The following is a 23685-nucleotide window of genomic DNA, read 5'->3' as shown; positions in this document are numbered from 1 at the left end:
AGAGTGAAGACTTGCTGGGGGCTGGGAGGCTGGCAGGCCTCCCAGCCCCCCAGCCAGCACCCCTGCCTGCCATATGCCTGGTGAACCCCAAATAAAAAACCTGCAAAACTACTGAGGACTCTGACTCCTCCTTTACCCGATCTGCATGGGATCAGAAAACCTGCACTGTGCCTGGTCCTGCCCTTACACAAGGCTTTTTATCAGATTCTTCCTTATAACTTCTCAGAAGGTCCAGTCCAGAGAGTGTTCAGCAAAAGATTAAACTTTATTGAAGGGAATACCAGAAAGATATGGAATCTGTCCTGTGAAAGGTCACACAGAGTCATCAGTGACTAAAGCTGCCTACCACCCACCCTCACTACACACATAAATACCCTATGCTCTCTCTGCAACAAATAATTTGCAGTTCCTGGGTTATGCAAGGCTCTCTCACTGTTTTTGAACAGGTTGTACTCTGACCATAATTTCTCCTGACCCTGTTTCACCTGGAAACTTTGACTCATCTCAGATGATTCAGCTCTGACATCATTTATTCCCCCCTCAAACTGCTTGAAGGGTCATCACTGGGCCTGCGGTTCTTTTGTGTGATTTCCTCACCCTCCATATGAAATCCTTGAGAAGCAGGAACTGTTTCTGGTAACCTACACAGGTCTGGCATAGAATAGACACCAGTGAAAGTACAATAAGTGGGCAAAGATGCTGGGTTTAGAGTGCTGAAAATAAACATATACATGCACTAGACAACAAATAAAGGAAGACCAGAAGCAAGGTGTAGCAGCAGGAATGGACACAGTGCAGGTTCTCTATGACCAAGCAGACGGGGTGAAGGAGGAGAGAGTCCTGGAGCCCTCGGTGGCTTTTGCAGGCTTTTATTGGGATTTACCAGGTTCACGGCAGACAGAGGTGCCGGAAGGCTGGCAGGCCTCCCAGCCCCCAGCAAGTCTTCATTCTATCTGGGCTCTCCGGCGTTCTCTGGTAGTCTCTGCTTCTGCTCCACTGCTCTCCGCTGTCCTGGTGGCACCATGACACCACCCTTATAAGCCCGCCCTTAGCCCAGGTGTACCCACTTACGCATGCCCATACCCTATTCCAGGTGCCCGCCATCAGGCATGCATTCAGGACGGCAGATCCATCATCAATCCTAATGCCCAGAGGGCAGAAAAGCCTGATACTTTTTCGCTTACCCTACACAAGGTCTCCTAACTCCCAGCCTAGGCACTTTTTGTGTGACTCACCCTGCCAGGACACCCCATCATGTGTCCTTGACTGGCTCAGGCTCTATGTATAGATATCTAAGACCTACCATTTCACTGTTGCCAAATCCAGCAACAGATCAGGTCATTGTCAAATGTCAAGAGCTGCTTTCAGGGGCTCCTGAATCTCCTTAATCCTTGCCTTTAGGCAAAGCTTAAGACCATCGCCTAAGTTTAGACAAGGACAATAGATGGGAGAGAGGGTGGCTATCTTGGCTGCTTTGAAATCAGCTTAATAATAAAAATTTGTTTTAAATCAATAATAATAGCTGGGCATCCCTGGTGGCCTAGGGGTTAAGTCTCAGTGCTACCACCTCAAAGGCCTAAATTCAATCCCCCACCAGGGAGTTAACCCACAGGCACAGCAGGCCTCTCCTGACTCACCCGCTGCTCCCCTCAACAGTGTATTTCGGTCAATCTGCCTGTTCTGTTGCCCACTCTGTCTGTGGTGAATCCTCTCACCCCCTGAGCCCCTGGCCTGCACCTCAGTTCTTCCATCCATAAATAATAAATAAATAAATCTTAAATAATAGTAATAACTGACACATTGTGCTTTCCATTTGTCAGCACTGTTTGAAGTACTTTGCATGGACTAAGTGATTTAATCTTTCTCAAAATATTATACCCTCTTGTATGGATGACAGAAACGAGGCACAAATGTTATCTAACAAATAAGGAAAGTAACACAATTTGAGTCAGGTGTTTGGCTTCAGAGTCCCTGCTCTTAATCACTATATTATGTTAGAAAAACCCATCTATAAATATGTTGGTCATGGTAGCACTTCCATGTTTATGATGAGTATTAAGTCTGTCATCTCATTGAACACTTGTAATAACTAAGCAGGGGAACTGATGCTCCAGGAAGACTAAGGCACTTTAGCAAGGCCACATAGTGCCAGAAAACAGCCCCGCCAAACTGTCGTGTCAGGGTCCCTGCAGGAAAAGACAGGGACAGCGACTTGAGGGAAAAGGAACTGGGGAATGAAGAGACACTGACACTGGATCAGGGTGCAAGTATCATTCTACCGAGGGTCTCAGCAGTTCTTTATTTATACATCTCGAGCAAGCCATGGGACTACAAAAGTGAGTGCTTTCAAGTAGTAAAAAAGACTAACAACGGGCCTCCCCGGTGGCACAGTGGTTGAGCGCTGGGTTGTGAGGCTGTCCACAGCCTCTGCAGCGCTGGTTCGATACCCGGTTGCTCCCGGCCACCGGAGGAGGGTCCCACATGGTGCGCAGACCTCCCCTGCCGCCCGCTGCTCCCCCTAGCAGCGTACCCCGGTCCCTCTGCCTGCTCTGCTCCCTGCTCTGGCTCTGGTGAATTCTCTTACCCTCCCGCGCTTCTGACTGTACCCAGTGCTTGTATAAATAAATAAATAAATCTTAAAAAAAAAAAAAAAAAGACTAACAACCATGGCATTTTTTTCAAAACCAGCCTAGGAACCTATGACCCCTTGCTGAGGTGATACTAGCCATTTCACTTAATTCTAAAGGTAAATACAATTACCACACAAAATGTCCACTAACAATCATTTATTTTCCACTGCCCAGTAATCATTCTGTTAATGCTAAAAACAGCAAAACAACAAAAACTTATATGACTAAAACTTAACTCCTTTACAACTGCTAAATTACTAATTAATCAAGTTATAAAATTCCTAAATCTTAAACATTAAAAAATATAATCACCTTATATATTGGTAATCAAATCCAATTACTGCTAAAATCAGAAAACTTTTTATTCCTATAATTAATCTATTCTAATTTAATAAAAGTAGTAAAGAATCAAAAAACCCAAAGAACCCCAGTGCCGCATAAGTTGCACTGAACTTTTTCTAACCCCAAGCTTTAAAAGAAAAAGGGAAACTCCTTTTACTTTCTCAAGGCTATATTTTTACCTATTGCTTCTTTATTTATCTTGTCAACTAACTGTTATTTCTAACTTCAACTATCTGTAACTTCAACTATCAATTAACTGCTATCTCTAACTGCTATCTCTAACCTCCCCATATGGTCCCTGCCTTAAAAGACCACAAATCTATGTCAAAGACTTGGCGGGGAATGTTTACAGCCTTTAGTTCCCAGAAGTTTTCAGGTGTGACATATCACTTGTTTTTGTAAGACCAAAATTTAAATCACTGCTTCCAAGCAGAAAAATACTAATTGTTTCAAAATGTACTGTTTATATCATGCAGTGCCATTGTCAACAAATTAGTTATTTCTTGTTTGGTCATGCAACATTTGCAGTTTTACTTTTCAAATATGTGTATTAACAATTGAAATATTCAGAAGAATCAGCCATAAACAAATGAGAAGAATCTAGCAGGAGTCAGCTAACGAGATTTCTGACTTTTCAGGAATCTGCCCCGTGCCTGGACCTTTGTCAGACGACATGAGTAGCATGGTTCATGCCAACATAGGAAGTGGCTGAGTTCACAAGGAGGAAATGGTGTTGGCCTATTAACCATTCATTTCTTCACTCGTTCATTCACTCTCATACATCTGAGAAATTGGATGCTATTAAACATGACTGGGCCCTGTACGCTATACTTCTCTTTCTGTTCCTTGGGAAAGGACTCATTCCAGGAGTGGGGCAGAGCTGCTGGAGAGACAGGAGTTACTTGCCTCTCAGTCTTGGGGTATCCTACATACACCTGCTACATGGCAGGAAGACCAAGTCTGAGTTCCCTGACTCCCCAGAGTAGGTGAAGGACTCCTCTATGCCTCCATAGGCCTGTGGTTGTTTGGAGTTGTTGCTGACCATTTTACCCAAGACCCATGTCTAATCTCCTTTCGGCCTACATTAGACCCACCATAGCAATATACCTGGGTCCACAGTAGGGACTGAGTGGGTTTGCTGGGAAAAGCCCTTATTTATTCCCTTACGCTCCAAAGTCCCTTTAATCATTCTCCACCCTCACTGTTCACAGAAAAGAGACTCCTGAAGAAGATGGTATAGTGATATTTATTGGAAGTTTATGGGGCCAGTCCACGTGGGTCTAGATTGGGGACAGGAGTCTCCTCAGGGCTGCCCGGAATATCACTAGCGGTTACTGTGGCCATGAAGCAATGCTGGAGGAAGGGTTTGGGGTCCACATCCGGCTCCTCTTGGCAGAACAGTCGTGGGTTCAGGAAGGGGTGACTCTGCTGGAGAGATCTCGCTCCTGACACCTCCACCAAATTGCCCATGTTCCCACTTTGGTCGTCAGGGGGCGCCTCCTCATGGTCTGGAAAACAAACTCAGGGCATGGAGCTTCCTTCTGTAGCCCTTTCCTCCCCCACCAACATCACACACCCTGGCTAGCTTCCCAAAGTGCTTACCTTGGCAGCACTGTGCTCATTTGTTTAACATTTGTTTAACAGATTTATTAACAATAACAATAAACTGGGCCTCCCCGGTGGCGCAGCGGTTGAGTGCTGGGTTGCGAAGCTGCCTGCAGCCTCCTCAGCGCCGGTTCGATCCCCGGCCACCGGAGGAGGGTCCCACATGGCGCGCAGACCTCTCCTGCCGCCCGCTGCTCCCCTCAGCAGTGTACTTTGATCCTTCTGCCTGTTCTGCTCTCCGCTCTGGCTCTGACGAATTCTCTCACCCTCCCCGTGCTTCTGACTGTACCCAGTGCTTGTATACATAAATAAATAAATAAATCTTAAAAAAAAAAAAAAACCAATATACTATATTATGGACTAAGGGCTATCAATGTTTCTCATGAACTTAAAGTTGAGCGGGGAAACAAAAAAATCATTAGGAGTTATAAAGACTTGACCTAAACCATAAACCTATGAGGTAGCTACTATGAAAAATTCATTTTATCAGTGAGGATACAGGCTCACTCCACCTCTACAGAGAAGTGCTAGGAAATCTTAAAACATGCACTATTCTCTGCTTTAAGAATAGATTCCATGAGTCTCTTCATCTACTTTATTTTCTCTCCTCCTCTTACATCTCAGCTTGAAAGGAAATTTAGCCTTTTTATTCCCTACCTCCCATTCATGACTTATTCTGCTGCAATTTACTTGATTTCTGCCCCCTTCTTAGCTTAAAATTTTTTGTCACTAAATCTCGTGGTCATTTCTAAGCCCTATCTCCCTTAACAAGCCAGGCACATTTGGCATATTTGAACATTCCTGCTTTTTTGGATAAAAAGTATATCAAGTGTTCAAGTCAGAAATGTAAATTATCTCTCATACCCTCTAATTTAAAACAATTTACCAGGCCCTACTGATGCCACGGAATCACCGCCTGTCATATCTACCTTCCATCCATTTCTCTCCATGCTCAACGCTACCATCCTAGATCAGGCTTTCATCTTCTGCCCAAACCACTGGAAGATCCTTCAGTTGGACCCCCCCTTAGGTTCATCCTTCATGCAGTAACCAGAGAGATCTTTCTTTCTGAGATTAAGTGCATCCATATACTGTTCTTTCTCAAAAGCCCTCAATGTATTCCTAATATTTCTGACACTTGAGGGAGCTTTCAAGACTCTTCATGTACTGGCCCCATCCCTTCTCTTTAGCTTTGTTACTAACCACTCTTTCCCCAAGAACTCAATGCTCTGCCACAGCTATACTTTTATTATGCCTTAAATAGATCCATTTCTTCCTTCACATCTCTGAATCTTTGCTTGTACTGTTTCTGCTGACTGGAATGACATTTTATGCCTTCTGTGTCTAGAAAATGCCAGTGCTTTAAAACCTATTGATGGGGCCTCCCCGGTGGCGCAGCGGTTGAGAGCTGGGTTGCGAAGCTGCCCGCGGCCTCTGCAGCATCGGTTCGATCCCCGGCTGCTTCCCGGCCACCGGAGGAGGGTCCCACATGGCGCGCAGACCTCTCCTGCCGCCCACTGCTCCCCTCAGCAGTGTACTTCGGTCCTTCTGCCTGCTCTGCTCCCCACTCTGGCTCTGGTGAATTCTCTCACCCTCCCGCGCTTCTGACTGTACCCAGTGCATGTATAAACAAAAACAAACAAACAAACAAATAAAGAAAGAAAGAAAACATGCCTCTATAAAAAAAATAAATAAATAAAATAAAACCTATTGATGGAGGAGATCCAGGAAAAATAGTGTTTCTGAAATCAATAGAAAGTGAATTCCAAGAAGGAAATTGTACTAGACTTTGGGGTTGGCTACTCAACATCCATTCCACCTTTTCCCACCTGGTAATAGCAGTTATTTGGGGCTGGGACTGGCTCCATCCCATCTCCAGGAATGAGACCTGATCTAAGTCACTCAGGTAATGCCGTTCCTTTGCCTCATGACTGGGTCATCAGTGCAAAGCATTTCCCAGGGCAGTGATCAGTTTAGAAGTGGACACGTGATCTAAGATGGTCTAACCAGAGTAGAACACAGGTCTTTGTTGTTTTGTTTTCTGGTGGAAAGAAATGATAGCACCCTTTTTGTCCTTCTGGCTAGATAGGAACAAACTTCATTAGTCCCAAGGACTGCTGGCAGCCAACTTACCACAATGAGAAAAGTCAGCCTGAGGAGAAAGCCAACAGAGGGCGGTACTGAGACAATCAGAGGCTGGAGCCACAAGTACAGGGACACTGTGAACATCTATTCATACCAAGCCTACAGCCTACCCTATTTTTGGACTTCTCACCTATAAAAATAAAACATTTCCTTTTTTTGTGTTTTATTTTGAATTTTCTAAGGTTAAATAATTTAATACTCATAAGAGGCTACAAAAATAGAGTCCCAGGGTCCACCACACCTCACTTTCCCTAATGATAACATTTTACATAATCCTAGAATAATTTCAAAACCAGAAAACTGGCAGTGACTGTGATATGATTATGTAAACTACCGAGCCTAATCAATTTTATTGGTTTCTACATGCACTTTAGTTTTGGTGTATAGTACTATGAAAGTTTGTTGCATGTGTAGATTGATATAACCACTGCCACAACCCATTTATAATCACACCTTCCTCCTAAACCTAACTCCTGGTAACCACTAGCCTATTGTCCATTACGATAAATGGATCTATACAGTATACTACCTTTTGAGATTAGCTTTTCTTACTCTGCATAATACCCTTAACACCCATTTGTGTTGTATGCATCAGTAGTCCATTCCTTTTTAAGGCTGCATATATTCCATTTGCCCACTAAGGAACTTCTAGGTTGTTTCCAATTTTTGTCTATTACAAATAAGATTGCTATGAACATTTATATACATATTTTTGTGCAGACATACATTCTTATTTCTCTAGGATAAACACCTAGGAGTACGATTGCTGGTTTGGATGGTATTGTGGGCTGAGTGGTGGTCTCCAAAATATCAGGTTCTGATCCCTAGAACCTGTGAATGTTACCTTGTATGGTAATGATTTTGCAGATATAATTAAATTTAAAAAATGTTTTGGGGAACCACCAACTTCCAGTAAATTGCCAAAAATGACCCACCCAAGGGGAAAGAGAAGCATCCATTATGTGTTCTGTAGGCCTTTTAGAACATGGAGTTTTTCCTTTGTCCATGGAGTTGTTCCTTTTTCCACACACATGTGAATCTACAAGAAAGCTGATATTGTAGACATCCAGGGGATGGGCACTGTTCAAAAAGAAATGTCCCACAAATGTTATCATGGCAAAACCGCTTGCAGGGAGATTCACATGACCTGGTTCCCAGACTAAGCTGATCACCTGTCTCTGATTACTTGATTGATCAAAGTTCCTCTTAAATTGTGGGACTCTGAGCAGCAGTCAGAGTGCAGGGGAAACCCTTGGGCTTCTAGGAGCTATAAAGCCTTGGCTTAGAAGGCATTTCTCATTCTGATATTACATCACTGTGCTATCTAGGGCTCGCCACTTCTCCTCTCTGGGTCTCAGTTACCACTTTACAAAGTGGGGCTGAAAGTGTGGTTAACCTCATTTTTCTCTTTCTTTTCTCTTGAATTCCATGTTTTAAAGGATTCTACCAACACAATGGACTACAGTTATTAAGCATTATTTTCCCCCATTTTGTATTTATCAAAGAACTCTGATTAGCAGGAGAGCACCCATATGAATTAATTCCCTTAAACTAATACAATTCTAGCTCAAAGAGAAACTTGGTCCCAGTAAAACCAATGAAATGTTGGAAATTGTTCAGAAGTCCTCACTGATATATTTGGGCACCCTCAGATCAGCAGAAACCAAAGCTGGGAAACTGTAGATGCTAAAAAGTTACCTCTGAGATGTGATGGCTCATGTTTTCTATCCAATTGGGAGTTAAAAAAAAAAGCCATAAATCTCTTACTTCCAGATTTTATACTTCTGTTAACGCAAACTAAAGTTTCACTCACCTCATATTTTATTTTTATTTTTTAGCAGACATATCATACTGCTGGTTTATAATGAGTTTGTGGAACCACCCTGACTTTTTTTTTTTTATTATGACTATTTCTATTTCACAGATCCAGAACTCCCATGGAATGTGTATTCGATTGCCTTTCATTTCACAGTCCTAGTCTTCCAGGGAAACCAGTGGAATAGGCAGTGATCCCACACTTGATCTTGGATAGTTCTGCCTCTTCCTTTGACTAACATATAAAGGAAGTTGTTAAAATCATACAATGGTGCCTGAGACCTAGGGGAAGGAGGTCCCATCTTTGAAATGGTGCTAGTTCTTCCAGCCATTTGGCACTTGGGGAAGAAGGAATCATAAAGGCAAATATACCGATTTATATTTTGAAGTTACATAAGAAGATTCATGTTTGGCTAAAATGTGCTAGTACAAGAATCTCTCAGATAAGAGAATGTTATCTAAATCTCTTAATAGCTTGGGGGGGGGAGGGGTTATTCTGTTATAGATAATTAACTGAGGCCCAGAGAGAGAAAGTCAACATTGACACAGCTATTTACTATTGGATCCAGGATTCACTTTCCATTCTGCCTGTTGTCAAAGCTTGGACTCTTTCCACAAAGTGAACCTTTTGGTGTAGGCTAGGAACTATGATCCAGGCTGGGGATCCAAACTCATTTAAGACATGGTTTCTATTTTTGAAATTTTAACAGACTCTTTGAGGAGACAAACATGTAAAAATTTAAGTGTCTGATAATAATTAAAATCAGAGCTGACAATTGTTAAAAGCCTACTCTGTGTTAGAGACTAACTGGCTCCTACATAAGCATCAACTTCAGTTTTCACAACTTTCTTAGTAGGTGTTATTGTACACATTTTACATAGCAAATTAAGGCTCAAGAGAAACGACTCTCACACAATAAGAGGGACAAAGCTGGGGATAAAGCCAGGTTCTCTGATGTCCCAGCACAGGTCTGTGTCTTCCCACCTTTCTCCAAGGGCCTTTTCCCCCGCTGCCCGGAGCCCTCAACCCTGAACTTGGGACTAGCCTGTGGTGACCAGCCAGGAAAGATGGTCTCATATTCTTTTCCTGCTTAGAGATGAGTCAAAGTAACTCACCACTGAGGCTGTTTGGTTCATAGCTGCCACCTCCCCAGTACCCCCAGTGTGATTAATTAAAAAGCAGAGGGATCTGAGGCAAAAAGCAGAGGCAACTGAGCCCCATGTGGAAGATGAGAGGCACTGAGGGAAACTACTTTGTAGTGAAAGGGCAGTTGTGACAGAAAAGACCCCTGGTCTTGATGGCAAAGACCTGGCCACCAATTGGCTGAGTGACCTTGGGCACAAACTGCCTCTTTCTAGGTCTCAGCACCCCCATCCCCATCTCTACAGTGAGAGCATCAGACTTGATTTCTAGAAGTCCTTTGAGGATGATGAGGACTGAATTCTTGTCCTTAATTTTTTCTATAATTTATCTCTTTTTAATTGTACCTAGGGTGGGATATCACTTCTGCACTTACCTCACTCATCTCATCTGCAAAATAGGATTAGTAAACCTGGCAGAGTAGTTGAGCAGGTTAATGGGACAGTACATTTAAAATCTTTAGCATAAGGTCTTTAGCATAGTGCCTACAACAACAGTGGAAGCTTAGTTACTCTTCTGATCAATCTGGTTCCTCACTAAATATCAGAGTAAGGAAGCTAAGGTCTTTGTTGCATCCCAAGTTTGAGGGCTGGGGTGTGATAGGACAGTGAAGAACACCTGGGCAGCAGAGGGAGCCTGTTTCTAGAAATTCTGTTCCATTTCCATTCTGCTCTTGCCAAGGCACTCCCCACCCTGCCTGTGCCTCCAAACCCAGAGATCAGGACCCCAAGGGACAGTGCAATGATCATAGGCTTTAGGGTCGGGGACATCAGAGTTGACATCCCAGCAACACATGCTCACTAGTAATGTAGACTTGGCCAATTCACTTCTCTTGGTGAGCTTTGTTTTCCTCTGCTCTAAGTCAGGCTAATGATTCCTCTACATGTTCTACTGAAGAAGCAGAAATCAAACAGAAATGGAATTCTGTGTAAAAGAAAAAACTCTGATGAATAGAAGATAGTGGGCCTGTAAACTGTCTAACATGTAGAAGTAGGGACAAGATGCTCCTGGGTTCAGAGGGAGGAGAGAACAGCACTTAATGAAGAGGGAGAAAACTAAGAGCTGAGTTTGAGCAACAAGTAGAGTGCTAAAAGCTATCATTTAGTAAAAGGTCAGGAAATGCATTTTCCACCTTAAAAATAAGAAGCAAAAAGAACAACACAAGCTTTCTCAAACCCTGGAGACTGAATAAATCCAGCTGGTGGTGGAGCACCAGCTTGTTTTTTGTCTACAGGTCAAGTGAGGAACAATAGTTCCTTTGAGTCAGAAAGGTTGAGGGTGCCGACAGGATGGGGAGAGATGAAGGGAGCAGGACACAAGCAGGAGCATCCCATAGACCCAGCCTGGCAAGAGAAAAAAAGTAGGACTTTGGGGGCAGAAAGACACATATTTGAATTCCAGCTGCACAATTTATAAGCTATAATCACTTGAGTAAGTCATCTAAGCTCTCTTAGACCAAGTTTTCACATCTGCAAAATTGGTGATAATAACACCTACCTCAACTGGGGTAGTTGGGAAAATTAGATGAGAGAGTGCACATGAAATTTCAAATAATGTCTGGTACATAGTAGGGGCTTCCCTTTCACAGCACAGGAATAAGGAGAGTAGTAGAGCTGGCTCTGTCACTCACTAGGTGACTTTGGACCTCAGTTTCCTCATCTGTAAAATGGAGGTAATAGATAAGTGCTTTGCTCATTTATTGTGAAGAGTGAATGAGATGGTCTATTTAGAGTCAGTTAATTCTTTTTTTCTGTTGTATCATATTTCTTTATTCCTCTGCTGATGAACACTTAGTTTGTTTCCAATAGGACAAGTCAAAATGATATCATCATTGGGCCTCCCTGGTGGCGCAGCGGTTGAGCGCTGGGTTGCGAAGCTGCCCACGGCCTCTGCGGCGCCGGTTCAATCCCCGGCTGCTCCCCAGCCACCGGAGGAGGGTCCCACATGATGCGCAGACCCCTCCTGCCGCCCGCTGCTCCCCTCAACAGTGTACTTCGGTCCTTCTGCCTGCTCTGCTCCCCGCTCTGCTCCCCGCTCTGGCTCTGGTGAATTCTCTCACCCTCCCGCGCTTCTGACTGTACCCAGTGCATGTATAAACAAACAAATAAATAAATAAAAACATGCCTTTATTAAAAAAAAATGATATCATCATTGCAAGTCTCCTAATGCAACTATTTCTGTAAGGCACAAATTTGAAATGGAATTACTGAGTTATAGGGGATATACATTTTTAATTCAAATAGATATTGCCAAATTGCTCTACAAAGTTATATCAATTTATATTCTTACCAGCAGTATATGAAAGTATGCATACCCTATTACCAACCTTCTCATACTTCATGTGATCCATTTCTAGATTTTGCAATGCAATTGTTTAAGAAAGGATATGTCATTCTTATATTGCATTCTCTTGATTATTAGTAAGGCTGAGGAGATTTTTGTGTGTACTTTTGGGCTGACTACGTTTTTCTCGTATGTTTAAAAGTGTGTATGTGTGTATAGATGTAAATATCTATATCTATATCCATATATCGATATATTATGAATATACTTATATATTTTACAGTCAAATGATCTAGCACTGGTATACCCCAACATATATATTCTGGATATCACTAATGTCTCTATTTTATATATAGTTGATTTTCTATTACTTGCAGTAGTTGTTTACAAAGTCACTGAAAACACTTAATTACAGAATACTGACTCATTGCTCCTAGGGGAATCATAAAGTTAGGTTTCTATGAACCTTTGGTCACAAAATTTTTGTCAACTGATCAATGCATAATTTTGCTTTTTGCATGTATTTCTGGTGAAATACATATTATTGGTTAGTACATATTAGTACTAACGTAGTACATATTATTGGTTCATTAACATAGAAATCATAACTAACAGCACAATAACTTCTACTGTTATGTAACATGTGTTTTGTAACACATGTTTTCTCCACAAGCCACATCTCAGACTTGCACTTAAAACCACTGCAAAGTACTCCTGCACTGTATTTGGGGGCCATTTAAAACTATGATATTACCAATAAAAAGGGGGGGGGAAATCATGGATTAAATTTACCAAGAAAACGACAATTGTTCATAGTATAAGAACTGAAATAAGAAGGCAGAGCACAGCCTTGTTCACTCTCAGCCGAGAGCACGTGTCACCCAGCAACCTGGATTTTTTGCTGCTCTGCACATATCCACATGCACATATGACCTTGGAAACACTGGTTGTTGATTTTGAGGTTACAAATAAATTTTAGCAAGTAGGCAAATTTGCAAAAACGGAACCTGCAAATAATGAGAACTGTCTGCATGTGCATTTATATTAACATATCTATGTGTTCCTTGTTTTTCAATCTTATGTATTATTTGTTTTATATTATTCATATCTGATGTCAATTTGTATCTGAAGTAGGCTAATTTTCCCTTTTTTCCTTTCTTAAAAATTATTTTATTCATCTTCCTATTTTAGTCTATTTCTAAATTCTCTGTTCTAGGATTTCTCAATATCAGCATTATTGACATGTTGGGTCAGATGATTCTTTACTGTGGCATTCTGTCCTCTGTGTTGTAGGAGGTTTAAATAGCGTCCCTGCTCCATTCTATCTGCCAATTTCTGTGCCAATATCAAATTAACAAATTCTTACATCTTTTTAAAATGTTCTATTATCTGATAAGACAAGCCCCTCCTTTCTTTTCCAAAATTGTTTTGTTCACTCTTGTACCTTTACTATTCCAGACTAATTTCAGAATTAAACAAATCCCATGAACCATTTGTTGGGATTTTATTTACAGATTAATTCGGGAAGAGCTGAGTTGTCTATGATACTAAGTCCTTCTAGCCACACACACACCCTGCATCTCATATAGCACCATGTTGTTCTATGGTTTTCATTAACTTTCAGGATTTTTTTCTACAGAAGTTGAAGAAACCAGGCCAGTTCTGGGCTCAGCTTTTTTCATCTTTTCCTGACACTGACTCCCAGGGGAGCCAGATGAATCCTTGCACCTTCAAAAAACATCCCTCCTGCTTTGCACTGCCCAGCAACAGCAGGATTATTTGGTCATCAGGATCTGAGGGTTCTTGTGTTGTTTTTTGCACAAGTTGTTGTTAAGTTGAAAAACTAATCTTTTTTTTAAAGATTTATTTATTTATTTATACAAGCACTGGAGAGAATTCACCAGAGCCAGAGTGGGGAACAGAACAGGCAGACTGACGAAGTACACTGCTGAGGGGAACAGCGGGACGACAGGAGAGGTCTGTGTGGGACCCTCACCGGGTGAACCGGGGATCAAACTGGTGCTGCAGAGGCTGCGGGCAGCTTCGCAGCCCAGCGCTCAACTGCTGCGCCACCAGGGGAGGCCTGAAAAACTAATCTTTTACCAATGCTTATCATTCAGCCCTCTCTGTCTTTCCTTGAGGTTTAGCTACCACCGACCCTGAATTTCAGTTCTACCATTTATTAGCTGTGACATTTTGAGCAACTCACCTAAACTCTCTCAGCCTTGATTTTCTCATTTGTTAAATGAAGATAATAATTCCTTTTTTGAACGTTCTTATTTTTTTTTTTGCCAGTAAGGACTGGAACCTTCACAATATCTCGCAGGAGGTGCTAAAAATGTGTGCAATAAAGACTTGTGAAACAGCAACACATTTTTTTTTTTTTTTTGCCCCAGGATGCTCTAGATGGCCTATACTAATGAAGGGATGGGTAGCCCAAAACATCAGCTTATCAAAAAATATCTGCATTTGGGCCTCCCTGGTGGCACAAAGTTGTTAAACCTCAGCACTATGAAGCTACCAGCAGCCACTGCAGCACAAGTTCAATCCCCAGTAAGGGAGTTACCAACATGGCACAGCAGACCTCTCATGTCTCACCCGCTACTCCCCTCAGCAGTGTATCTCAGTAGATCCACCTGTTCTGATCCCCACTCTGTCTCTGGTTAACCCTCTTACTGCCTGCACCTCTGGCCTGTATCCCAGTTCTTGTATGCATAAATAAATAAATCTTTTTTTAAAATCTGTATTTACTTTCTGAATCAATTGAATTGCGGAGAGGGCAGCACATTTTTCTTATAATTCTATTTTGTTTAGGAGTGATATTAATACCAGTTTGCACTCCCCAAAGCTAAAATTAAAAGTGTCTTAGAAAATGCACAACATAGAGTAACCATTGTGTGACCAAAAAAATGCTGATTGCATCAAATTATTTTGGTAAACATTGAGCACATGAAGAGTTGGGGATGGAAATGTTCAGATCGTGAACCTCCTGAGAGACATGCTGCTGCTTTTGAGTATTCCGGGAACACTCAAGAGGCAAATGTTCCAGACATCACTTCTAAATATCTCCCTTCACTGAAGGTGCTAGACTGCTGAATACAAGTGGATCATGTGGCCTCTTACCTGCAGTCTGTAAGCTTAAACCAGGATCCAACTTTGTGTGGGGCTTTGAGCTGATGAACAGGTAACAAAGCACACAGGCAGTGACAATGAAGGCCAGGAGGACCACCGCTGCTATGGACAAGCCCACAAGAGCACCAATACTGGGGAAAGAAGACAAAAATGGAAATGAGTGTTAGGAAGGGAATAGGGAGACAGCATATCATACAAGTGTTGCAGGTGTTATAGGAATCAGCTGGCTTCGACTTTTTCTGCCTCTTCTTGCCTTCAACAGGCTTTCTGTGCCTAAACATGGGAAAGGCCATCGATTCTATGCCAAGCACTTGCCACACACATAGCCTAGTGTGGCTCAGCACCACCACCCAGTTGGAACTTGGTGTGCTCCCTTTCTTCATGTCTCCTTCCCTCCCTACTTTCTCCTTTTTATTTTTCAAGTTTCAGATATTTATTATTCAGTGTAAGCCTCAACACAATACACCAACATGATTTCATGCACTTAGAGGGGAAATATTTCCTAGTTAAAGGAAAATTGTGCAGATGACATGTGGAAGCCTTTCCTTTTAAAAAGCAGCTTTAGGGCCTCCCCGGTGGCGCAGCGGTTGAGCGCTGGGTTGCGAAGCTGCCGGCGACCTCTGCGGTGCTGGTTCGATCCCCGGCTGCTCCCCGGCCACCAGAGGAGGGTCCCACATGGCGCGCAGACCTCTCCTGCCGCCCGCTGCTCCCCTCAGCAGTGTACTTTGGTCCTTCTGCCTGCTCTGCTCCCTGCTCTGGCTCTGGTGAATTCTCTCACCCTCCCGCGCTTCTGACTGTACCCAGTGCATGTATAAACAAAGAAACAAACAAATAAATAAATAAAAAAACATGCCTCTATAAAAAAAAATAAATAAAAAGCAGCTTTATAGTGAAATATTTCATTTAGAAGTCTGGACCTTCTTTCTTCAGTTTGCTGTCATCTACATTCACTGAGTAGAACTTGTATTGATCATTGGGACCCAGTTTGTTCCAGGGTCCTGGGTTATTCTTTCTCTCTCAACAGACATCTGGATTGAAGAAAGCCAGGTGCATGACATACAGAGCTGCTCCAGCACCTCCAGCTCTGTAAATACAGAGGGGGATCAAGATTGGATGCCTCTTGGCTTGACGGAGGATCTAGCCAAGCATGGTTATGGGCGAGGCCATGGCATTGGGAGAGCATGGCATTGGGAGAGGCCAGGAAGGAGAGGAGAACAAATCTACAAGGCCCAGTCTAAGCCTTTCCCTGCCCTACTTACTTCGACCTGCTCCCACCCAAGTGAGAATATCTTAAAGAGCCCTCCCCACACTGCTGTTTCTGAAAACTAAAGACACATAGCAGACCTTTGTTAAAAAACAACTTTGGGGGGCCTCCCTGGTGGTGCAAGGGGTAAGGTGCAACCTATAAAGCTGTTCGCAGCCACTGTATAGCACGAGTTTGATCCCCAGCCAGGGAGATACACACATGGAGCAGAAGACCTCTCCTGACTCGCCTGCTAGTCCCCTCAGCAGTGTATTTCAGTCAGTCTGCCTGTTCTGTTCCCCACTGTCTCTGGTGAATCCTCTCACCTCCCGCACCTCTGACTTACACCCCTGTTGTTGTATGCATAAATAAATAAATCTTTTTAAAAAAAAAAACTGTCAGTCCAGTCTCAAGGTAATTTCTGACCCAACCTTCAGTGGGTCCTCATGCCAGTGTAGACTCCATATCTAGAATACTTCCTTGCCACTCGTCCCTCAACCTCAGCCCCACTGCCTCTGTCACAAGTCAGTCTTTGGTCACCTAGTCTCCAGACAGCAATACTTTGTTTCACTTGGGGCTCACTTTTTTTCCTGTTCCACCTAATGTTTCTCTATCATCTCCCCACATTGCAACTTTACCTGTCCTTGAAGGTTCATCTCAAATGTTTCCTTCTTTTTTTTTTTTTTTTAAAGATTTATTTATTTATTTATACAAGCACTGGGTACAGTCAGAAGCACGGGAAGGTGAGAGAATTCACCAGAGCCAGAGCGGGGAGCAGAGCAGGCAGAAGGACCGAAGTACACTGCTGAGGGGAGCAGCGGGCGTGGCAGGAGAGGTCTGTGTGCCATGTGGGACCCTCACCGGAGGTGGCGGCCGGGGATCAAACCGGCGTTGCAGAGGCTGCGGGCAGCTTAGCAGCCCAGCGCACCCTCAAATGTTTCTTCTCAATAGCACTTTTCTTGGTCATCTTTCTCCCTTTTTACTTCTCCCATGCCAGGTTAACTTGGCCAGGACACTTTACTCAGGGCCCTCTGCAGTTCCCACTTGGTGAGATCCCCAATGTGATAGGGAAAGAGCAAAGGACCTTGGGGCCATACCTACCAGCTCTGTACCTAACACACTGTGAGAGCTTGATGAAATTATTTATCCTTCTGAGACTCAGCGTCCTTGTCTGAAAAGTGAGAATGATCAAAACACAGTCCCTCACAGGTGGTAGTGAGGAGGAATGATATATGTAATACTCTTGTTACATAGGTACTCAACCTTCCTCGTGTGTTCTGAATACAGACTCAACCATGTTACATTGATTTTGTCTTCCCCTGTACAAGCACTGGCACTTGGTAAGTAGTTAGTAGATATTTCTTTTTTTAAAAAAGAAACATGATTTTTATCTCTTTTGAGATATTATTTATAGAGATACCTGTGTTCAGGTCCCCACCCTTCACAAGGGACATCTATGGGAACCTGTATAGAAAAGGGATCTCTAAAATTAGGGTCCTTTGAAGTGCTTGGGGGTAGATACCCTAACTCAGAGCTCAGTCAGGGAGTGGGCACCATGTCTGCTGGTCGGTCTGGGGACAGAGGAACCAGTTCCAAAGGACAGAGCAGGGAACAAGAAGGGAGATTCCAAGGGGAAGATCTGTGCATAGTATAGGAGGAACTTAAAATGATCCGAGGTGTCCCATGGTGGACATACTGTCCCAAGAAGTGGTAAATTCACTATTTCTGGGCAAGTTTGCCCATAATACCTGGATGAGGACATCTTTCAATGAAATTAAGAGATTCCTGCTTAGGGTGGGAAATTGGACTGAAGAGCTGCTAACCTTGTAGGATTTCACACATATATGATTCTGAAACATAGATACCCACCCACTGTGACTCTTAAGAAGAATTAGAGGAGCAGTTTAATCTTTGTTAGGGCTTTTGAGTCAAGCAGTTCTAAGTTTGAATCCTGGTTCTGCCGCACATGAGCTGAAAAATACTTGACCTCTTGATCTTCATTTTCTTCAATTATAAAGGTCCCTAGCTCACTAGGAACCTAACCTCAAAGATGAAAATAGTGTATGTACAGTGCCTGACCACCACCTCTTCCTTCTAGTAAGGCGGCTGCCTTTTTGTTTCTCTGGTGATGGAGAGTGTTTGGAAAGTGGACCTTACATGTGCTAAGACCAGCTGCTTCTCTACAGAATCTTTACTCTCTGAGATATGCTTTTAAGGACAGCAATTCTCCATAAGCACTATTCAAGTAAATAGTGTTTACATGGAGATTTTTGTTTTTAGTGTTGACTTTCATGAAAAGGACTAAATAAAATCTAGAGTAAAACAAGTTCTCTCCTCTGCAGTGGGGGGGCTCTGTCAGGAGTGTGCCAGAAGAGCTGTTTCAGTGTTTGCAGTACACTGATCACATAGATGTCCTAAGGACACTCAGCTCCCCTCCTCCACTTTGCAGTTGTCTGTGATGTTAAGACCAGTGTGATGTGCAAGCCCAGGGAAAGTCAGCTCTGCAGATTGAAACCTTTCAGCAACTCTTAGGGCCACAGAGTGGGAGCACATTGTCGGAAGTCCTCACTTAACAACATCGAAATATTCTTGGAAACTGCAACTTTAAGCAAAATGACCTATAATAAAAATGGGTCCTCAAATAATATCACTGGGATTTTTGGGATTTTTTTTCTTTCTCATCAACTAAACAACACAAAACAGAATGATCTTACTCAGGATCTGCTGTACAATGTGACTTCAGAGGTCACCCCATTCAACCTGCTACTTCATTGTCTGAGCTACTAAAGCACACCATTCTGGGAAATTGTTCATTCCAGGTAACAGGAGGGACTACAGGAGGGATAAGGAAAGGGAGTTGCAGTAGAAAGATGGGGATCTGGCTGGGTACTGAGATTATTCATCTGTGTATCCCCAAGGGCTAGCACAGTGCCCAGAAGAGAGTCAGGTTAAGGGTTTTTCAAATGCTCTGAGCAGAGCAAGTTATGAGAACCAGGTCAGATTTTAACAATTGTGCATCAGGACAAGCCTGGCCTTAGGTCCAGACAGGCTTGAGTTTTCATCCTAGTTCTGCCACTTCCTCTGGGATACTCCCGGGAAGTAATGTAACCTCTTTCAAATTTTCTGATCTGTGAAATGAAGAGGCAATGTTTCAAATGTCTGAATATATCTAGCCTGGATGGTCCTAGGTAATGTTTTTTAAATCTCAGTCTGCTATCATTTAGCTAGAAGATCTTGCATAATTCACTTTCATATCTAAGTTTCACTTTTTTCCACCTCTGAACCAGGGAAAGGAAACTCCCTTTTATTTTGTACCTGCTATATGCACTAGTCACTTTCATGCATTATTTCACATGACTATTCTTCACAGCTTTTATGAAACAGGTAGTACTATTGCCATTTTAAAGATGAAAAAAAGAGACTCAGAAATAATTTGCCCAAATTTGCATAGATAATAAATGACAGAACCAAGGTTTGGATTGGGCTCTAACCAGCCCCCAAGTTCCACACTGTCTCTAGATTTCAAAGAGAGGTTAACATTATTCTTTATACAACATATTATATATTGATTTCAGCACCCAGCTTAGTGCTAGGTATGCAACTGCTCTTCAACAATACTCTATTGTTATACCTTAGGTGCATGTCATATCACTCTGAACAGACTGAGTTCCTCAGTGGTAAGAAATAATTGATTTCTGTGCCCCGAGTGCCCAGCAAAGCACCTAGCAAAGCACAAGTAAAGGCTAGGATGAATGACTGACTGAATGAATGAATATATGGATGTATAGAGAAAAATTCATGTGATTCCCCAGGTTACAGATAGTAGCTGAAAATACAGTAGCTGAAAATCCAGCCATCTGAAAATCCTTTAGAATTATAGATTGAGCAATCTAGAAAAGCAATTATATCGGTAATTGTCAGTGGCATATGACAAATTGATTTCGCCTCTTTATCTCATTTGGTTCTAACCCTAGTCAGAAATTAGGGCAATGATTTATCATCATCACATATTATACATGAAAAGACAGACTCAGAGAAGTTTTAGTGGCAGACTATCTTTTCTTACCAAGAGGGCAGGCAGATCTTTAGGGACAGGAAAATCACTGTCCCTTTTTGCTGGTGCCTTTTTCCCAGAAATAGGCCGTAAATAAGGTACTATTATCTAGGTGAGGCTTTTGGAGACATAGAGAGATTGAAACCCATTGCCCTTACAACCTCACACTTAGGTTCCAGGAATGTTAGTGCTGACTTAACTACCACCTTCCTTAACAAGTGGGGAAACTGAGGTCACACAGGTGCAGATTCACTCAAAATCACACTTCTATAAATAAAGCCTGAGCTGGCTTCTGCTGTGGCATTATGCCATTGCCTCATGATAAAGAGAGGCAGCTCTAATCCCCAGGTCTTTTGCCTTAGCTCAAGAGTGGAGCATATCCCCAGCACTTGTCATGGGTCCTGGCATATGCTGAGTGCTCAGTAAAGAGTGGCTGAAAGAATGAGTAAATATGAGGCAAGGAAGAAAAAGTTGAGGCTGGGCTGAGGCTGGGGCTGATTTGGGGTGTAGCATCAGATGAAGGCTGAGTCTGGAGGCTCAGGTTTGGGTGTATGCTGAGATAATGCTTGGGGTCAGGATTAGGGAGGAGAGGTGAGAAGGGGTTTCAGGGAGGATTGTGAGGAAGTTTGGGCCTGGTGAGGTAGGGACTGGAATCAGCTGTGGGGATTGAGTAAAGATGAAGCTGGCCTTTGTATTAGAAAGGAACCTTATGGGCACTGGGATGAAGGTGGAGTTTAGGTTTCCTGGAAGATGGGAGTTGGCTCTTAGGTATGTAATTTGTTTGGAAGGCAGCTATGCTCACCACTATACCACCAACGCCGCACGGTATGTAATTTGTTTGGTATCTAATTTGGGGGATGGAGAGTGGGTAGAGGGTGACATTTTGGAGTGGGGTTGGGATGAAGAATTTTCAGGGTGAACTTGGGGGTGAAATTCAATCCTGAATAAATAATGGTTGGGGTCTGGATGGGAGACTGAAGCGAGGGGAAGTGGAGTGGTCCTGTCGTGACAGCAAAGGTTGGTTTGGGGCCTGAGCCAGTAAAGGCTTAATGGAGCTGGGTGCTTTGGGGTGGTTTGGATGAGGCTTGAGGGTTCAGCACACAGCAGGCTGAGAGTGGAGCGAGGGAGCTAAGACCAGAGTAAGGTTCTAGGTCGGGTTAGGGCCAGGGCCGGTACCTGAGCCACCACATGTAGCTGTGCTCATATGGGAAGAAGCTGTGCGGATCGTCGCAGCAGTACTTGTGGTCGCGGAAGCCACAGCAGAAGACAGCGGCCGCCTCTCCCCCCGGCCGCGGGCAGCTGAAGCCGCCCACCACCTCCTGCTCGGTGCTCACGTAGCTTGTGCAGGCGCCGCTCATCGCGCCCTGCGCAGGGCCAACCGCCACCTCGGGCCACCAGACGGCTGGCGAAGGGGAGGCTCGGGCGGCCGAGCTGAGTGGGACTAACGGAGGCAGAAAGACAGAGACAGAGAGATGGGCAGATAGAAGCAGAGAGACAGAGGGAGACACACAGAGACAGGCACCGCAGAGGCGCGGGGACGCAGCGGTTGCGGGACCCAGAGTCCCCGAGGACCGAGAGAGGCAGCCAGGTACGCGCACAGGGCTCGGCTAGAAGGGATGAGGAGGCGCAGGAGAGGGTGGGGGAGTGTCGGAGCCGTGGCAGTGGGCAGCGGCGGGCAGGGGGCGGGAGCGGACGCTGGGTCGCGGGGCGGAGGGCGACTTACGGAGCCGAGAGGAGGGAGCAGCCCAGGGGAGCCTCCTGGACATGCGTCTCTACTCGCGCTTCCCCCGCCCGCCCTCTGCCTTTCTACTTCAAGCAGAAGGGCGCTGGGCGCTCAGACAGGTAACACGAGGTGTCCAGGGTGGTAGAGCGGGAATCGAAGTCACGGGTGTGGACTTCACACCTGCACTGAGCACTGACCTTGCGCTGGACATTGTGCTGGATGCTGGGAATCAGAGCAGTTTCAAGCTAGCTCAGGGGACAGAGGAGTGACCAGCCTAAAGATCAGTATGGGCGTAACGAACACATTAAACCTGCACTATAACCCAGAGAACCGGAGTTTTTCAAACCCATTTTATAAATGAGAACTAAGGGTGTCTGGGTTAGTAAACCTGTGGAATTTTAACCTCGATTTATCTTGTTCCCAAGACCTTATTCTTTCTTTCTTTTTTTTTTTTATTTAGAAGTTTTTTTTTTTTTTAATTTGTTTGTTTTGTTTATTCATGCACTGGGTACAGTCAGAAGCGCGGGAGGGTGAGAGAATTCACCAGAGCCAGAGCGGGGAGCAGAGCAGGCAGAAGGACCGAAGTACACTGCTGAGGGGAGCAGCGGGCGGCAGGAGAGGTCTGCGCGCCATGTGGGACCCTCCTCTGGTGGCCGGGGAGCAGCCGGGGATCGAACCCTCGCTGCAGAGGCTGCGGGCAGCTTCGCAACCCAGCTCTCAACCGCTGCGCCACCGGGGAGGCCCGCCCTTATTCTTTCTGGGACTTAAACAGCACCTCTTTTCCAGTAGAATCTTAACTATCCTCATCCTCTGTCTTCCTTGCCTGTCTCTTCCTTTCTCTAAGCAGCTAACTCATGCACTGACATGTTCACATGCCTTGTTCACGCCCCCTGCCACACTGGCCTGGGACAAGGGGACTAGTACATGTCATAGAGGGTAACCCCCATCCACCAAGAAGCAAAGTCAGCACACTTCTTTCTCAGAAATTATTTCCAGCTCACTAGGATCAGAGGACCAACTCCAGTGTGAAGGAGTTGTATGTAGCCCTTCCAGATTGTGTGTCTTTTGAGTATAAATCCGGGAAGATGAGATTGAGAGGTATACTGCTTTACTTAATCACACTAAGTCAGGACTAGGGACTCCTGAGCTTTAATTGTTGATCATTCCCATTTAGCCAATCACAAGGTGTTGGGGTCTGAAAAGACCCCATGAGTCATATAATCAGTTATTGAGTCACAGCATGAAAAAAAAAAAAAAAGAATAGAGAAAGTGCACTGCAGTTAGTAAACTACTTTTTCATAAAATGTTACAGTTGTGTGTGTGTGTGTGTGTGTGTGTGTAGGTATGAATGGATTATGGATTAAGTTAGTATGCAAAATGAATAATTTACTATGAGTCAGGTCAAAAGGCTTGAAAACCATTGACTTTCTCCATTGTACAAATGGTTAGAGACTAGCTCAAGATTACAAAATCTTTAACTGCCTTTACTTTTTACAACAGTGGGTAAAATAGGGAGCCTTGGGATTCCCAATTCTTCCATCCCTTGTTTTGGGTGTATGGGGATAGACCACA

General features: G+C 43.8%; 1 protein-coding gene and 1 pseudogene across 1 annotated transcript; both read right to left on the bottom strand.

The window, feature by feature from the left end:
- Positions 1 to 4208: 4208 nt before the first annotated feature.
- Positions 4209 to 21766, bottom strand: SHISAL2A (shisa like 2A). The gene is made up of 3 exons (XM_037499743.2): positions 21567 to 21766; positions 15085 to 15224; positions 4209 to 4480 (listed from the first exon to the last, which is right to left on the bottom strand). Exons 1-3 carry the CDS (start codon positions 21746 to 21748, stop codon positions 4230 to 4232), a joined length of 573 nt encoding a protein of 190 aa, XP_037355640.1. The 5' UTR covers positions 21749 to 21766; the 3' UTR covers positions 4209 to 4229.
- LOC119236110 (cytochrome c oxidase subunit NDUFA4-like) lies at positions 15977 to 16242 on the bottom strand (annotated as a pseudogene).
- Positions 21767 to 23685: the final 1919 nt, after the last annotated feature.

This window comes from Talpa occidentalis, unplaced genomic scaffold, assembly GCF_014898055.3.
Source record: "Talpa occidentalis isolate TD23 unplaced genomic scaffold, MPIMG_talOcc4v2.1 talOcc4.9, whole genome shotgun sequence".
Classification (NCBI taxonomy): domain Eukaryota; kingdom Metazoa; phylum Chordata; class Mammalia; order Eulipotyphla; family Talpidae; genus Talpa; species Talpa occidentalis.
Note: the sequence above shows the minus strand (reverse complement) of the source record. Positions and strands in the feature narration are given on the sequence as shown.

Excerpts from the sequence above, each read along its gene's own strand:
- SHISAL2A (XM_037499743.2), bottom strand. The coding sequence starts at position 21,748 with ATGAGCGGCGCCTGCACAAGCTACGTGAGCACCGAGCAGGAGGTGGTG. Across the intron at positions 15,225-21,566 it reads AGCTACATGTGGTGGCTCAG|TATTGGTGCTCTTGTGGGCT; the intron begins GTACCGGCCCTG and ends TTCTTTCCCCAG. Across the intron at positions 4,481-15,084 it reads TTTAAGCTTACAGACTGCAG|ACCATGAGGAGGCGCCCCCT; the intron begins GTAAGAGGCCAC and ends TTTGTTTTCCAG.